This window comes from Aquarana catesbeiana, linkage group LG03, assembly GCF_042186555.1.
Source record: "Aquarana catesbeiana isolate 2022-GZ linkage group LG03, ASM4218655v1, whole genome shotgun sequence".
NCBI lineage: Eukaryota > Metazoa > Chordata > Amphibia > Anura > Ranidae > Aquarana > Aquarana catesbeiana.
The window spans coordinates 343,455,552-343,474,433 of record NC_133326.1 but is presented as its reverse complement, the minus strand read 5'-3'; the positions used below and the strand labels follow the sequence as shown (position 1 = coordinate 343,474,433).

Genomic DNA, 18,882 nt, shown 5'->3' with positions numbered 1-18,882 from the left:
CAAGAGCAACTAGCTGAGGGTGACAACCCTGCTCCTCTAAAACTACAGTGCAGTCACCCTAGAATAAAGAAGTGTGTTATTCGCAGGATCACCAGGTGAAAAAGAAGGGTAAAAACTAGCATTGCTAGGATACTGGTAATGGTGTCAATACTAGGCATTTGCATCAGTACTTTACTCATGCAAATGCTCTGATACTAAAACTGATACCTCTTGGCTCACATATATGGGATTGGATGCGTTTTGAACCACATCCGATGCATATGACATGAACCAAAAGGCTTTTCTATGGAGCCAGTTCACATAAGTGTGGTCCAGCTGCAGTGCAATTTCACAAAGAGTACTGTTCCATTTTAAGCCTGGTTCAGGTGCGATTTCCAGTGTCCTACAGTTTAACAATTAGTACCTGAACCGGACGGGGCTTTAAATCACGCTGCAAACCAGCCCTGCAAATATGTGAACCAAGTACCACCACACCACCTGAGGCACAGCAAATAAGTGTACTGAAGTAATAATTTTTCATTAGTCAAGAAAAAAAACTGTCACATGACACTAAAAATAGTTATCGGTAAGTGGTATATGAGTGAGTACATGAGAAAAAGTATCATTACTTGTACTCGATCTTAAAACAATAGTATCGGTGCTTCCTAAGTAAAAAAACATGAAAAAAAGAAAAGTAAGGCTGGCACCACATCTAAATCAGTAAGCTGCAATATATTATACTGTATATTATTTTTGTTTTTGGGTTTAGATACACTCTAATAAATCAGGGGCGAAAAGCCTGTGGCAACTTTATGCTGTATTTTAGGGCACCTGACTTATCCCAAGCAGCAGCCTGATAAAAATGATACCCAAAGTAGTTGGGCCTATCTGATTGCACTTAGGATCCTTTTGGGGGATAGCCATATAATAATCACACAAAATAGTAGATAACACCATTCTAATAACACGGCTGGACATTTTATCCCGCTATTTTGTAGAGTGGAAGTGGAAATCCTTTTTTTTATGAAGAACAGTGTTTGTGCAGACTAGGTAGGTCTAGAATTGCTAAATCTACATAGTAACTGACTAGTACAGTATATGAATTTTTTTCAACACCCCCTTTTTCCATGTCACACTGCAAATAATGACAAGGATGCTTTGTAGAACATATATAGTGTTGCTGTATTTTTCTTTTTTGAGCGGGACATTAAAAAGAGTAGAAATAGGCCTATTGCTGGACACAATAATGGACTTTTGACAGAAATTGTGACCACCTGATCACTTGAAGCAACAGTTTAGGTATGTTGCGGCAAGTTTGATAGATGTCCTGTACTTTAGGTCTTATGCCCTTGATGATCCACCTATGTATAGAAAGCAGAAAAAAAAAAGATTTCCAATTAGGGTATAAAGTGGTGATGTGCGCTTCAAGAGGACTGACAACGTTTTGCCATCTTAATATCTTGTAGAATGAGAATATAAGTCGAAATCTGTCAGCTATCACCACTAGTAGCATTGTGACATGGAATCTTTAGTGCAAGATTAAGCAGCATATAATATGATCAGTGGAGAGATTGCCATGGATCAACTTATACTTAATGAATTGAGTAGCTGGCAGCTGCCTCTCGAAAAATGCATGCCATCGTTGGCATCAGCAGTAGTTTGTAAATGATGTCATCGGGCTATAGATATCTGTGACCCTAAACCGATAAGCATTGTAGACCAATGCCCATATCAGTATATAGATCTTTCCAGCAAATGTGCTGTATTTTATAAGGTAACTGGAGACATGTTAGATGAAGCAAGGCCTTGCCAAGCAATTGCCTGGCATTGCATATTGTACAAGTAGCCATATATTGTAGCTAAGCAGTTAACAAAATGATTTTCACATGACTCGAGTGCAGCAAGTGCTGAAAGACAGAATGGGGTGAGGCTGGGAATGCAGCTGTACTCTTTCTATTTTAAGTTGCTCTGCACAACAGCTGTGCATACACTGTACTCCCAAGAAAGAAATCAAACCCCAGTATAGTCTATAAAACACTACTCAGCTGTCCAGACCCCCTGGGCAGCTTCAGACACTCTGGAGGACTGAACTAGAGCTGGTTAAATTACACTGACCTCTATTCCATCGTTATTACAGATTGTCGTCACATAGATAAAAAGATTCAGGTAGGGAGAAATTGTTCTGCCCCATACATCAGTAAAAAAAAGGGATTGCTACAACCCAATGCAGACTGTCATACTTAATGTCGATTTGGAGGCATTCCTGCTTTATTGTTTGTTTCCATGCAAAATATATTAAGAAGGCTAAGCATGCATTTATACTTGTAGCACCCTGATGTTTAGGCAGGTTGCTAGTAAATTTACCTGCCAGGTATAGTTGCCCTGGCCAGTTGATAGGAGATCAATTCATTCCACCCTAATTCAGGAATTGCTTCACTTCTCTCTATTGTCAGTAGATTAACTGGTATCTGGTGGCATTAGATCATCTGCACACATATGTCCGTGATCATCTGCGCACATCTGTACATGATCATCTGCGTACTGATCACACAAACCAATTATAACACTTAAAGGAATTTTTTTACCAAAGACATTTAGCAGAATACATTTTGGCCTAAATTTATGACAAAATTAGATTTTATTGGATTTCTTTTAACCACTTCAGCCCCGGAAGGATTTACCCCCTTCCTGACCAGAGCACTTTTCACAATTTGGCACTGCGTCGCTTTAACTGCTAATTGCGCGATCATGCAATGCTGTACCCAAACGAAATTTGCGTCCTTTTTTTCCCACAAATAGAGCTTACTTTTGATGCTATTTGATCACCTCTGCGGTTTTTATTTTTTGCGCTATAAACGGAAAAAGACCCGATATTTTCCACTTTTTGTTATAAAAAAAATACAATAAACTCAATTTTAGACATACATTTAGTCCAAAATGTATTCAGCCACATGTCTTTGGTAAAAAAAAGTCAATAAGTGTATATTTATTGGTTTGCGCAAAAGTTATAGCGTCTACAAACTAGGGTACATTTTCTGGAATTTACACAGCTTTTAGTTTATGACTGCCTATCTCATTTCTTGAGGTGCTAAAATGGCAGGGCAGTACAAAACCTCCCCAAATGACCCCATTTTGGAAAGTAGACACCCCAAAGAAATTGCAGAGAGGCATGTTGAGCCCATTGAATTTTAATTTTTTTGTCCCAAGTGATTGAATAATGACAAAAAAAAAAAAATTTACAAAAAGTTGTCACTAAATGATATATTGCTCACACAGGTCATGGGCATATGTGGAATTGCACCCCAAAATACATTCTGCTGCTTCTCCTGAGTACGGGGATACCACATGTGTGGGACTTTTTGGGAGCCTAGCCGCGTACGGGGCCCTGAAAACCAATCACTGCCTTCAGGATTTGTAAGGGCGTACATTTTTGATTTCACTCCTCACTACCTATCACAGTTTTGAAGGACATAAAATGCCAGGACAGTTCAACCCCCCCCAAAAAAATTACCCCATTTTGGAAAGTAGACACCCCAAGATATTTGCTGAGAGGCATGTCGAGTTCATGGAATCTTTTTTATTTTGCCACAAGTTGCGGGAAAATGCCAAACTTTTTTTTTTTTTTTTTTTGCATAAAGTTGTCACTAAATGATATATTGATCAAACATGCCATGGGAATATGTGGAATTACACCCCAAAATACATTCTGCTGTATTTCATGTGTGGGACTTTTTGGGAACCTATCTGCGTACGGGGCCCCGAAAACCAAGCACTGCCTTCAGGATTTCTAAGGGCATAAATTTTTGGTTTCACTCCTCACTACCTATCACAGTTTCCAAGGCCATAAAATGCCAAGATGGCACAAAACCCTCCAAATGACCCCATTTTGGAAAGTAGACACCCCAAGCTATTTGCTGAGAGGCATGGTGAGTATTTTGCAGCTCTCATTTGTTTTTGAAAATGAAGAAAGAAAAGAAAAATTTATTTTTTTTTCTTTTTTCAATTTTCAAAACTTTGTGACAAAAAGCGAGGTCTGCAAAATACTCACCATACCTCTCAGCAAATAGCTTGGGGTGTCTACTTTCCAAAATTGGGTCATTTGGGGGGGGGGGGGGGTTGTGCCACCTGGGCATTCCATGGCCTCCGAAACTGTGATAGGCAGTGAAGAGTGAAATCAAAAATTTACACCCTTAGAAACCCTGATGGCGGTGCTTGGTTTTTGGGGTCCCGTATGCAGCTAGGCTCCCAAAAAGTCTCATACATGTGGGATCCCCATACTCAGGAGAAGCAACAGAATGTATTGTGGGGTGTAATTCCACATATTCCCATGGCATGTTTGAGCAATATATCATTTAGTGAAACTTTGTGTAAAAAAAAAAAAAAAAAAAATTCTTTTTCCTGCAACTTGTGTCACAATATAAAATATTCCATGGACTCGACATGCCTCTCAGCAAATAGCTTGAGGTGTCTACTTTCCAAAATGGGGTCATTTGGGGGGGTTTTGAACTGTTCTGGCATTTTATGCACAACATTTAGAAGCTTATGTCACACATCACCCACTCTTCTAACCACTTGAAGACAAAGCCCTTTCTGACACTTTTTGTTTACATGAAAAAACATTTTTTTTGCAAGAAAATTACTTTGAACCCCCAAACATTATATATTTTTTTAAAGCAAAGGCCCTACAGATTAAAATTGGTGGGTGTTTCATTTTTTTTCCACACAGTATTTGCGCAGTGATTTTTCAAACGCATTTTTTGGGGGAAAAACACACTTTTTTTAATTTTAATACACTAAAACACACTATATTGCCCAAATGTTTGATGAAATAAAAAAGATGATCTTAGGCCGAGTACATGGATACCAAACATGACATACTTTAAAATTGCGCACAAACGTGCAGTGGCAACAAACTAAATACATTTTTAAAAGCCTTTACAGGTTACCACTTTAGATTTACAGAGGAGGTCTACTGCTAAAATTACTGCCCTCGATCTGACCTTTGCGGTGATACCTCACATGCATGGTGCAATTGCTGTTTACATTTGACGCCAGACCAATGCTTGCGTTCACCTTTGCGCGAGAGCAGGGGGGGACAGAGGTGCTTTTCTTTCTTTTTTTCTTTATTATTTTTTTGCTTATTTATCTTATTTTTAAACTGTTCCTTTCATTTTTATTTTTTTTAATCATTTTTATTGTTATGTCAGGGAATGTAAATATCCCCTATGATAGCAATAGGTAGTGACAGGTACTCTTTTTTGAAGAAAAATGGGGTCTATTAGACCCTAGATCTCTCCTCTGCCCTCAAAGCATATAACCACACCAAGATCAGTGTGATAAAATGCTTTCCCAATTTCCCAATGGCGCTGTTTACATCCGGCGAAATCTAAGTCATGAAATGCTCGTAGCTTCCGGTTTCTTAGGCCATAGAGATGATTGGAGACACTCTGGTCTCTGATCAGCTCTATGGTCAGCTGGCGGAATCACCGGCTGCATTCTCAGGTTCCCTGTTGGGACAGGAGAGCCAGAGAAAAACTTGTAAGACAGTGGGAGGGGGGGCATTCCCTCCCACTGCTTGTAAAAGCAGTCTAGAGGCTAATTAACTGCTAGGATTGCTTTTACATGAAAGCCGACCGCTGGCTGAAAAGAATGATACCTAAACCTGCAGGCATCATTCTGGTATAACCACTTAAAGTCCAGCAACATACCAGTACGTTGCTGGTCCTTGTTGGGCATATATTGTAATCTTTAATCTTTTATCAATAATAGCGGGTGTCACGCCTATATCCGCGCTTGCTGCAGACACAACATCTTTTTTGGGGGGGTTCGTTGGGTAGGGGTACTCGGGAGGACATAAAGAAAATGCCTCTCATGCAGCCGACTGCATTTGGTTGGGGATGTGAATGGGGGAAGTACGGGCGCTGCAGAATTGGTGGGTTCCCAATTAGGATTGGCGAATGCAGCAGGAAGGGCATTATGGGCACGACAGGCCTGTGTTTGTCTTCTTCTTGGTGGCAGCGGGACACTACTTGTGCTTACCACCTCACCAGCTTGAACTGCACTTATCGGACTCGCCACGTCACCAAGTGTTACTGCAGTGCTGGTTTGACTATGACCGGGGTGTACTAGGCCGCTGGTGCTTGCCAGTTCACCAAAACGCTACCAAAAAAACTGTTAGCGATCGCAAGGATCAGGCCTGACTCTGCGAACGCTGCAGTTATGCATTTAGTGTTTTGTAAGTGACAGTGATCGATCGATACTGCACTTGGGTGGGCTGGGCTGGGCCGGGCAGAGGGGCAAAAGGCAGGTGCTAGCAGGTATCTGGGCTGATCCCGCTAACACTGCATTTTTGGGAACCCTAAACTGCTGGGGACGCTAGTATAGATCTGATCAGATCAGATATTGATCCGTTCAGATACTATACCACTAAGGGAGGTGTATGCTGCGTGCGTGGGTGTTAGCGCTAACCTGACGCTGCCTGGGGCGACGCAGGCCCTGTCTGACCCTAAAACCTAAGTTATATCACCGCCGGGCGATTAGGGGGCTAAACCTTTATTAGGTAATAAACGGCGGGTGCCCTGACACTATAAAAAATAAACTAACTAACCAGCGTCACCCGTAACAGTTATACGGTGATCACTGATGAAAGGTTTAACTAGGGAGCAATCAAGAGGTTAAAATCTTTATTAGGTAGTATATGGGGGTCCCTGATGCTATAAAACGCTGACAGCGAACCTATATATTTACCTCCCTAACTAGCGTCACCAGTGACACTAATACAGCGATCAGAAAAACGATTGCTTAGTGACACTGGCGACGGGGGGTGATCAAGGGGTTAAAACTTTATTAGGGGGGGTTAGGGGGGGTACCCTAGACCTAAAGGGGGCTAACACTAACTGCCCTACCACACTAACTGTCACAAACTGACACCAATGCAGTAATCAGAAAAAAATAAAAAAACTGCTTGGTGTCACTGTGACGGTGGGGGGGGGGGGGGGGGGTGTGATGGGGGGTGAAATGTGTACCTGGTGTGTTTTACTTTGTGTGTATGTGTTGTGCATATGTGTATATGTTCTGTCCTTGGCGCAGGAACAGAAAATACCGAGCCGAAGAGCGATGACATCACTTCCTCTGCCGCTGTTTACTATACAGCAGCAGAGGAAGAATCTCATTCGTGGGGAGCGATCGCGAGGGGGTGGCCACGAATGAGTGGTCTCCCCCTCAGCCTGGATCGCTCCCCTAGCGAAGCCGACCGCCTCGGGCACCAGGCCATTTTTTTGCCTGCCCGTGCCATTCTGCCGCAGTATATCTGCGTTAGGCGGTCGGCAAGTGGTTAAAACAGAAAGTGGAAAATATTTTTTTTTTTCGCTCTTTTTTTCTCTCATATCGCAAAAAATTAACTGATTTGTGAATAAATACCACCAAAAGAAAGCTCTATTTGTGTGAACAAAATGATAAAAATTTAATTTGGGTACAGTGTTGCATGACCGCTCAATTCTTATTGAAATTGCAAGAGTGCTGAAAGCTGAAAATTGGCCTGGTGATAGTGCCCAGTATTGAAGTGGATATACAACTGTCAAGCTTATAATTACCACTTTAGTAACCTGATTTTTTTTTTGGCAACATAAATATTTTGTAGTTAAATACAAGCAGATTCTTAGTACATTTGTATGTGATCTATTCAGTTTTTACTTTTTTGTTCAGCTTAATGCTCTATTAATGATAACCCTTGGTTGGAAGCAGAGTGTTCATGACTCCCTAGTGTTCATGCCTTGGTTCACGAACTTAATTTGTTCGACGACTCTGGTCACAAACCGAATTGGTTGCTAACCCAGGCAAATTTTCCCATAGGGTTCAATGTAAATCAACTTAATGTTCTGAACTTTTTTTTTGTTTTTGAACCACAAAAACATGAAACAAAGTACAGTATAGTATGAAGAGACAGAACACTGACCTTGCTTGAGACAAGTTTTGGCGTGGAGGAACATTCTTGTCACCTTCATTACCACTCTGCACTTTCTTGTCAACTTCATTACCGCTCTGCACATTCTTGTCACCTGCATTACAGCTTTGCACATTCTTGTCACATTCATTACCGCTCTGCACATTCTTGTCACCCTCATTGCCACTCTGCACATTCTTGTCACCTGCATTACAGCTCTGCACATTCTTGTCACATTCATTACTGCTCAGCACATTCTCGTCACCTGCATTACCGCTCTGCACATTCTTGTCACATTCATTACCGCTCTGCACATTCTTGTCACCTGCATTACCGCTCTGCGCATTCTTATCACTTGCATTACAGCTCTGCACATTCTTGTCACCTGCATTACCGCTCTGCACATTCTTGTCACCTGCATTACCGCTCTGCACATTCTTGTCACATTCATTACTGCTCTGTACATTCTTGTCACCTGCATTACCGCTCTGCACATTCTTGTCACATTCATTACCGCTCTGCACATTCTTGTGACCTGCATTACCGCTCTGCACATTCTTGTCACATTCATTACCGCTCTGCACATTCTTATCACCTGCATTACCGCTCTGCACATTCTTGTCACTTGCATTACAGCTCTGCACATTCTTGTCACATTCATTACTGCTCTGTACATTCTTTTCACCTTCATTGCTGCTCTACACATGCTTGTCACCTTCGTTACCGCTCTGCACATTCTTGTCACCTTCATTACCGCTCTGCACATTCTTGTCACCTGCTTTACCGCTCTGCACATTTTTGTCACCTGCATTACCGCTCTGCACATTTTTGTCACCTTCATTGCCACTGTGCACATTATTGTCACCTTCATTACCGCTCTGCACATTCTTGTCACCTGCATTACCCCTCTGCACATTCTTGTCACCTTCATTACCGCTCTGCACATTCTTGTCACCTGCATTACCACTCTGCACATTACCTTCATTACTGCTCTTCGCTTTCTTTTCAACAACATGATTGCTCTGAACAATCTTGTCACCTTCATTACTGCGCCGCACTTTCTTCTTACCACCATGCTTGCTCTGAATTTTCTTTGGAGCCATATTGGATGTCCGGTACAGTACAGTATGTGATAAAAAGAACACAAAAAAGCTTTACAGCAAGTGTGCAGAGGGATGTACAGTACAGTACTGTACAGTATGTGCTAAAAAGCACACCAAAAATCTTCTCAATACTGTAAGTGTCTTCACAGTACACTTTCAGTGTCTCTCTGTGACCACAACCTCACCTACAGGAAGTAACGATCACGTGTCAGAGCAGGGAAGATGGCCGTGGCTCATGTTCGTGAACCGATGTACCGAAGCTAATTTTTGTGAACTGAGTTGTTTGTGAACAGAAGCATTTGTGAATCGAGGTATCACTATATATAAGTAGCCAAGAGGTGCTACAACATGCAGTGTTTCACTTAAAGGAGAAATAGGGCAAAAGCTCTTTTGGCCATATTTCTCTTGTGGGTCACATGAGTGCACTTAGTTCTGCATTCCTGTGACCCAGATTCAGCCCTAAGCAGGCTAAAGTTTGCTGTCTGCTGACATCACAGGGCCAGTCCAGGATCTGGAGAGATCCTGACATTAATGTCTGGATCCACCGAAATGCCTAAGCGGCGTCTGGCTCTGCTGAGACAGCCACTCCTGCCCCCTCCATAGCCCTGTGCGCTAGTTAGCATTGGAGAGGCAAAGTACAGTCTGCTCAGTGAAGACTGCGCACTGATTGATCAGCATTGTTTGATCATTCTCAGTGCAGAGGTGACAGGGAACAGATGTAGCATTGGACACCATTCACCTAGTTGAGTATGTATGTTATTTTGAAATCCCACACGTCTCTTTTACTGAAGGGAAGCCCTCTCTGAAAGATATTCAGTACTGTATATGCACAGGACAGCCATTGCTGACCAGCTTCTGAAAATGCTGGGTGCCTGGCAGTCATACTGATCCTCTGATTACAAAACAGACTGAAGTCAGAAATTCTTATGAGCTCAAAAAGTAGTAAAGTCTTTGAGTCAGGAGAACAACAAGGAAACTAGCATTTTTAGATGATGAGTTCCGAAGTGGCAACCCCCATATTTCTGTGAACACACGTTTCCTTGAAACATATGTGTATGCATATGCTAATTTGTTTATGAATTTGCTTTATTTTCTTTCTTTCTCTCAGAAAACCATTTCCAATTGGAGACAAAGTGACGTTCAGAGGCAAAGACTGTATTTGCCAAAATTGTTCCCAGTCTCTAGTCTCCGACAAGCCAATCAAGATTCATGGACCAAGCCGTAAGTATGACAGCAAATGTTATTCATGTGCCTCCCACAGAATTGCCCAACTTCAGGCACCATTATTTTCAGTATTTAAGTTTGCCATTTCTATTAAACCTTTACGTATATTGTGCCTTTTTTGATAGTGTTGCTGCAGGACATGTATGAAACTGGCTCCTCGCACGCTCTCTGTATAGTACAGCTCCTGCACTACTTCCAGGCTATCTCTGACTTTAGCAAAGCTAGTGTAACTGAAATCTGTCCCGGTGTTGTGTCTCCTCCCACTATTCCTGCTTTGCCATTCATAATGATGTGAAGATATAGAAAAGATATAGAAGCCCAAATAAAAGGCACACCTAAATTGTAAAACTTGACCTATTCCATAAAATTCTAGTTTGACCCCACCCCCTAACTTTTGATCCTCTCTATTTGTCAGTAAAGCTAACTAGATCATTAAAGGAGTAAAAAGGACGTTTGGGAGGGGGTGGGGTCAAGCTCTGGCTCTACTGAGTGTTTTGACATTCACTGAAGGTGTCCTCTGCTAATGCATTTTTTCATAATGTGCTTTGTGTAATAAAAAAGTCCCCTGAGCAAATACATCTTAACTGCTGGTTTATTGATTAGTGTAGAAATACAATTCTGTTCCTCTCCCATTACTGCCCATCAGCTTCTCCCCTGTCAGGAACCTGATTTGTGGGCATTACTTTTAGGAAGCCCAAGCAGAGTTCTGTTGCTCCTGGCTGTTTGTTCCTGTCCCCTCCGTGGGATTTTTATTGGCAGTCCCCTGACATGTCCCCTCCACCTGAATGCCTTTCAGTGGGGACTATAAAATGGCACGAATAAAAATGGCACAAAGTACTACATGCACTTGGTCCCCTAGTTTTTTGGTGAGACTTCTTCTTTGATTTTTCTAGATTTGAGACACGTTTACTAGCTACTAACGTCTTATGGTATAAAAGTTCTGGGAAATAGAGGGTATTTTATAAAAGTTGCAAAAGGTGAAGATTTCATCCAATCTTATGCTAGAGATGATTAAATTGAGTTGCTGACCCATAGCAACTTTTGTGCTATAATTTTTCTAATGTAACTTTTAAAATGAAAACTAGAATAAAGTTAATATGTACAGTATAATATATTTTCCTTTTTCATTCTGATTTATCTATATCCTATTGTAACCCCCCCCCCCCAAAAAAAATAAAAAAAATAAAATAAAATATATATTATATATATACTAGAATATTTGTGCTTGCATTTCCTAGGCTGTTGAAGTTCCCTGCCAAAGTCCAACCCTACTGCTGGCAGTTAACCCAATTGTGCTTGTGTTGGCATCATGTGACATTAGATTGTAAGCTTTTCCTGGACAGGCACGGATACGAAAGGTTTCATGTAGGGTGTAAAACACTAATATATATATATATATATATATATATATATATATATATATATATATATATATATATATATACAGTATGTTGGTGCTATATAAATGCATTGGTTAAATTAATAATTCATGATGCTTTAGGACTTATATTGGTGGATGTTGTTTTCCTGCATTTGAAACACACATCAAACGCAGGTCAGCAGATTCCTTTTTACTTCAGTTGTGTTTTGTGGATGACTGTTCTGAGGCTGTGTTTGACCTGTTTAGCTTTACATTATATTTCTTTGGAGGCAGCAGGTAGTAGTGAAATGTATTTTCATTTCAGGCAAAACAGATCAAACACATTGCTCTGCTATGTTTTGAGTTTGAATAAAGGTATTTGAAAAGCACCTCTAGGTTAGAAGGAAAAAAGTCAGTATTTTACAGAAGTGCCCATCTACACAGGTCATGTATGCATTTAACATTGTGGTCCTGAGAAATTTAGGTAGCACAGTGGTTAGTGTTTCTGCCTGGTAGCACCAGCATAGTTGGTTCAAATCCCCACAACAGCACTACCCACCTGCAGTTTGCATGTTCTCCCTGTGCCTGCGTGGGTTTCCTCCCACAATCCAAAGACATGTATGTATGAATGAGATTTAGGGACTTTAGATTGTAATCTTCTTGAGGGCAGGGACCGAAATGAATGTACAACAGCAAAGAAAAATTCACAGCTCAACTTACCGGCCAGCCAAAGTGTCCTGTCTAACAGTTCATGTTCAAAACAGGGGTTTAGCTTGCACACATTTGCAAAAACATCTGTAAGCTGCAGAAGCTATGTCACAGCACCCCAGTGTTATCTGCAGTCCTAACTCTATAAATTTTGAGAGCCTCCATAGTAGGAGCACATATATAATAATGAATAGATTGAGGGCAGGTATGCCTGGAGGGAGCCCACACCTCCTTAAAGACGCAGGGGCACACTGGACACCCAGCAAATAGCTGAATGGCAGTGAAGGTGTCCAGTGTGCCCCCTCACTAAATAACCAACGGTACAAACAAACGGCAACTGCCTCAACCAACAACTGGCCTTAATAGCAAGGAGCACATGAAAGAGTGATGCATGCCAAACAAAAACAAAGAAAATTTCCCAGCTCAACTTACCAGCCAGCCTGCAACAAACTGAATTGCCCTGTCTAAAAGTTTGCGTTAAAAACAGGGGTTTGGTTTGCACACATTTGCAAATACATGTGTAAGCTGCAGAGGCTGTGTCACATGCTGGTAGGTTAGCTGGCTCCTATCTACATTGGCCCCAGTATGTGTACTGTATGTATGAAGGAATGTGAGTTAAGGACCTTAGATTGTAAGCTCCTTGAGTGTAGGGACTGATGTGAATATACAATCTATATGTGTAAAGCGCTGTGTCAATTGACAGCGCTATATAAGTACCTATAATAATAATAATAGTACCTTTAATAATAATAATTTAGATCTGTTTCATTCAGATTTCTAGTGCATAACTGATCCAGGTGGGCACTGTCCAGCCTAAACCTTAGTAGAGAGGGTTCAGCACCATGGACAGCAGCCACTACCTTTCTCCTGACACATTCAAATGAAAGGGTTAACTGGCAGCCTGGCTGCATTGTATATGTATTTGAACATAGTTCACACAGCCAAATATAAACTGTAATATCGAATCAGCTTTTCAGAAGGGGAGATTATAGAAATAAGCTTTAACAGTATCTAGGAACATAGCAAATATGTTATTTAACACAGCACATTGGTAATCTTTTCAGATTCCGGCCTACAAAAGGGAGGATTAAATGCATATGTTTATTTCTTTGGCATTGCATTTCATCCCATTGTCTGCTGCTTCCCCTGCCCTTGTCATGTAATGTTGTGGAACAATGGATGATAAAGGCACTCTGCTCAACTTACATACCAAGAATTGAAGCCTTTCTTCCTGTCCTGTCTGCAAGTGTTACAGGAAAGAAGTATTGACAGCTCAGGATTGTGCCTTAGAGAAATGCAGGAGACAGGACACATAAATTCCAAGGAAATTCATTTCTTTCCTCTATCTCTGCCTTCATTGCTGTATTTCTAGATAGATTCACTATTGTACACATCTCTTGGCATTGAATATGAAATGCACTGGACTTCTTTTACAATGAGGGCACTGGATCCTGTAATATCCTTGTGGTTGTAGACTTTAGCCTTGCTTTTACTGTATATGCCGAAGGCTGCTATGCCTGGACCTAGAACCTCCTCTCTAAAACCTAGGTTTGGTCTCACATTAAAGTGGTATTAAACACCAAAAACGACAATGTAATATATTGCAGTTTACCAATCCTTAAAGGGGTGGCTGCATTTGTGTTCTTTTTTGATTTATTTTTTCTTTATTTCCACCTGGTGATCCAGTTAGCAACACACTTCCAGTCTTAGGCCTCTTTCACTCGGGAGGCCGGGGGGGGGGGGGGGGGGGTTGGCAGTAAAATGAAACAGTTGGGCTGCGGTTTAAGGTAAGATAAAAACAAAACAAAAGGGGTACTATTGTTTTTGGGCTGTACTACGGGTACAAACAACAACTAACATACACATACGTGGTATTGCTGGATCGTCAGAAGCTGGAGAATTTAATTTGGGTTGTTCTTTGATGGAAGGTTATGATAGTAGCAAGAAATATACTAAATAAAGTGAATAAAATGTTTTTTTTATTTTTTTACTACTTTGGACCAGTTTTCCTTCGATAATAAAAAAAAATCAGGACGCGCAGCCTCAATAAGTGTCATGGTTAGGCTATAGAATTTTGTCTGTCAGCTTACCTGTCTCAATGTGTTCATCTCTAGAGACCAGCTGACTCTCACCTGACTGCTTTCATAATCTCTCCATCTCTCTAGCATGGCTCCACCCCAGCTCCTATCAGGGAACCCTATATTAACCTGTGCACTGCAGGCCAGCCCTGCTGATCAACCTTTGTGTGTTTGGCTTACTGTTTCCTGCCTGCCGTGTGCTCTATGTTTGTTTCTGTTACCGACCTTGGCGTGTTCTCAACTATTCCTGTCTGCTCGTGACCCTGACCTTTGGCGTGTCCCCGACTATGCCTGTTTGCCTGTGACCCTGAACCTTTGGCGTGAACTGTGTTGTCCTTGTCTGCTTGTGGCCCCGACCTTGACTTATTCCCTTACTATCTCTATCCTCCTGTTGCCTACTGTGGGTGTGAGCTGGGAAACCCTGGGGGTCGCGACCTGGAGCCAGTTGCAGCCCAGTCCATCCTCACCACTAGAGGCTCTGGTGAATACCTGCTGGCTCTTAGACTCCTCCCCCTAGGGAATCTTACGCTCTAACCCCGGTGGGATCCGTGTTGATGTTTCAGCGGCCCTGCCTTCCTTACCACCCTGACTCCCATCCGCAGCAGTCAGCCGTAGGGTCCACTACCTTGCGGTGCACTCCTGATCCCAACGGTGTGCATCTGTCACCTAGCCTCAAGGTGACCTGACAATAAGCTTCCTGACGATGCTGACAAGTGAAATGCATTGAGGCTGCGCATCCACCATATGTGACATAATTTCCGTTTTTTTATCTGGTTTGAACATTTGGCCTTTTGGAATGCACACCGGCTATGATCGAGCGTTGTGCAGGACAATCGAACAGGCTGGTTGTGTTGGTGCTGACTATAGCACCTTTAAATGTGAGTGCAAATTTATATTTTTATCCATGTTTTGACTTTTAATAAAACTATATCACACTGTCCTGGATTATTATCTCTCTCTGAGTCTCGATTATTGATTTGTTTGAGGAGATCAGCTGGTGGTAATTTCCCATATACCATTCTTAAGGTGGATCAATGTGAAAACAACGTGCAAAAGGGAGGTTGTACCCTATGACACCAAAGGCACATATCATAGATGCTGTTGGTAAGCGTGCATTTTGTACACTTTGTGGTGGAGCACTTACAGTATATGAGGAGTATCTGAAGTACCTTTAAGACCAGGAGCATTGTGATTGGAGCTTTCTCCAGCAAGATTTAGGATAATGTTTCGGACTGTGCAATATTTATTATTAAGTCTTATAATTAACATAATTTTCTCTTCACCTTTGGACTCTCAAGTATATTTGAATTGTTTTTTATCCTTTGTTCATATGCAATTATCACATACGTGTTAGCACCTTGCTTTTCATTGGTTTGCTCCACAGTGAGTATAACAAGCATGCTTTACTGCATATACAGACTGATTTTACTGTTGTGGGTTTAGTAACACTTTAACCTTGCAGAATTTTCCCAGTCTGTATCGAAGAATTGATTGGCTCTGAATGTATCATGCAGTGCAAAGAAATAGCTATTGCGATGGCAATTCATATTTAGGCAAAAGAGAGAAAGTGTTACTGTTTTCCTATATTACAGCATCTGTTTTGCAGTTCAGATTATACTTGAATTTTCTATTCCAGTTTGCTTTTAATACTGAGTTCATTTCTTGTGTCAGTCTGTAGAGTGCAGAAACCTAATATATAAACTGATCTGTAAGACTTTCATGGCTGTTAGTTACATGGAATTGCTCATTGCCTTCTTGAGACCGGAGACAGAAAACCTGGGGCAGTCAGGTTTATGAGCACACTTTGAGAGGAAGTGAGAGGAGAGATGAGATTTCATTATCTTGTCAAAAAGAGTTGCTTTTTTTCTGCAGGAGATTTCTATCCAAAAAAATTTCAGGGTACATCATAATGGGAATAACACTGTCTTTTTTAACAAGCCAGCATTGTGCCATAGCCCTTAGGAATGGTTTGAAATTTACCTTTTATTGATGTGCAGTAGCCGGAACAGTGACAAATAATTGTTAATTACTTTCTGTCTTTTTAAATAGAAGACTAATGTGTTACATTCAATAAAAGGGAAGTTCATAATGTCCAATTAGAAGTCAGCTTTTATTAGAATCACTGCATGTAAGCTGGTAAAAAGAATTATTTAATTGGCTGCTATACTATCTTCTAAAATAAAGCTTCTGGAAGCTGTGAAACAGTGTGTGGATAGTAGATAGGTTAATTATATTGAATAGGCACTGCATTTTAAAGATACACCAAACCTTATTTAAAAGTTGTGGAATTTTGAAGGTGCAATAACTAGTTCAAAAAAGAGCATATATGTAAAGAAATCACACTTTTATTGGTATACAATGTTAAAAAGCATCAATTAAAAAACAATTTTACATCAAAAGGATCTCTTTGTTATCTTTGTTGTTGTTTTCCCCACATGTTTCACAAGGGCTTCTTCAGGGGGAAGTATCGCTAATGTAGATTGAGCTGTAGAAACTGATATAATCAGTTAAGAGAGCCAACTTCATTATTACAGAGTTAAAATATAAATATCTGTAACAAAACTCACATGTGCTTACCTAATCTTACACAGACAGATTCACATAAACAGACAACAACAGAAAAATAACGTTTTCTTGGTTCTAAGGATGGCAGAGGGGCCCAAAAGGAAAATGGCCAAGTGGATGGTAATTTGGTGACAGCAGGAGGAACAAATGGGCCCAGCTAAAAGAAGAAACACATAGGCTTAAGATACCGGCGATGTTCCGCACTCAGCACACTGATCCACAGGCCGCATCTCAAGCCTCGGACTGGAGTGTGGTGAGTTATGCCACCACCGCTGACTTCCCATGCGCCTCGGCGGCAGGTATGCTTACCTCACCCTCCTCTCCCCTCTTGTGTCTATCCGATCTCCAGCAGGTTGGACATTAAGAACACCTTGTCCACTGCAATCTTGGACCTAAAAACTGACATTAGAGCAGCCTCTCATTTGGAGCATGTGAAGTTAGCGGCCATGACACATGAGGCGGCCATCCAGCAAGTCCAAAGAGTCAGCAGTGTTCATTCTCAGCACCTGATAGACATGCATCAACACATGGAAGACCTAGACAATAGAAGCTGCAGGTGCAACTTATGTGTTAGAGGAATACCGGAATCAGTGGAAGGGCCATTTTTAACACCTTACTGGGTAGACAACCTGATGCCCCTGCTGAAATGGAAAGGTGCAACAGTGCGCTCCGACCGAGGGGTAGGGACACTGATCCACCCAGAGGTGCTATGTGCTGTCTGGTCAACTTTAACCAGAAGGAGGACATACTAGCATGCAACCATGACCACTTGGAACACGAGGGGGCACGCATTCAGGGTCTTTCGGCCATTACCCTCCAGCACAGGAGAGACCTACGTGCGCTTCTTCATGTACTCCGGAACAGACGCATTACCTAACGGTGGTAATTCCCCTCCTGCCTACTGCTGGTAATCGCACGGCGTTGCTGATAACACCGGCAGACCTACAGCCTTTTTGTGACACCCTAGGCATCCCGTAGTCCTGGACTGGTATTGTGCATTCCTGCAGCCAGATCCCTGGATCACTACTCAGCCTGATGCCGCTACTCAGTTGCAAAGAAGCAGACAAAGGTGTCCTAGACCCTCAACCACCTCTCCATCAAGAATTCATGGAGACATGGAAACTGATGACAGCCCTCGACTTTCTCCATCGTCCGTCTACCGCAGAACAGATATATACAACTGACAGCTTAGTGAGCAGACTTGTGCTCCTTTTACATCTTCCCCCCTGATTCAGGGGATCTATAATTATTGTTTATGGTTAATTATGCTATTATTGACCTTTAGCCCATGGTCAGCTGTTACACCATGGTTATCAGTCCGTGAAGGCTCCACCTAAAGTTTTCCCTAAAATGCTTTGTGGCTCGCATCTTCTTGCACTTGGGATCTCAGTTAACCCTAACGAGCCTGGGGGGGGGTCATGCTCACGGTGAGCTGAAATATCATTGGTATCCGGTGAGCTGACAGGTGTACTCATTGCGGGGCTTTGTGCCAAAAAAGAGCAGAGGTGCGCTTCTTTTCTTAGGGCTTCGAAGCTCTGCTTGTCACATGTAATGCTCCGGTTATGTTCCAAAGGAGAGTGCAATGACCGAAGCCACAGTTGAACTTATGGCAGATGTGTGTTCTCCCCAACTTGTCACTCTGAGACACCTGGAAGATACTAGACATGGGCTGTGTGAACACACAAACAGAAGTCCTGCTTTTTCCCCTGCTCTCTACTATAAAAGAGTCACGGATCATTCAGGCGAGAAGTAGAGTACTTGGTAGCTAACACAGTAGGGGTACCTTTGGTTTCGGTGTTTTGTTATGTTAGTATGTTTATGTTTTGTTTTTGTTTTTCCCATTTGTCGGGTCTCAGGGGTTTTTCATTGAGCCTGTGAGACTCGAGTGTCCTATTACAATGCTATAGATTGTACCCTGGCATT

At 41.8% G+C, this 18,882-nt stretch overlaps 1 protein-coding gene across 1 annotated transcript in view; it reads left to right on the top strand.

The window, feature by feature from the left end:
* Positions 1 to 18,882, top strand: part of ABLIM3 (actin binding LIM protein family member 3) — a 427,044-nt gene that overhangs the window by 280,025 nt on the left and 128,137 nt on the right. The window contains exon 4 of the mRNA XM_073620583.1: positions 10,133 to 10,245. Coding sequence (XP_073476684.1) covers positions 10,133 to 10,245 — 113 coding nt within the window. The remainder of the gene's footprint in view (positions 1 to 10,132; positions 10,246 to 18,882) is intronic.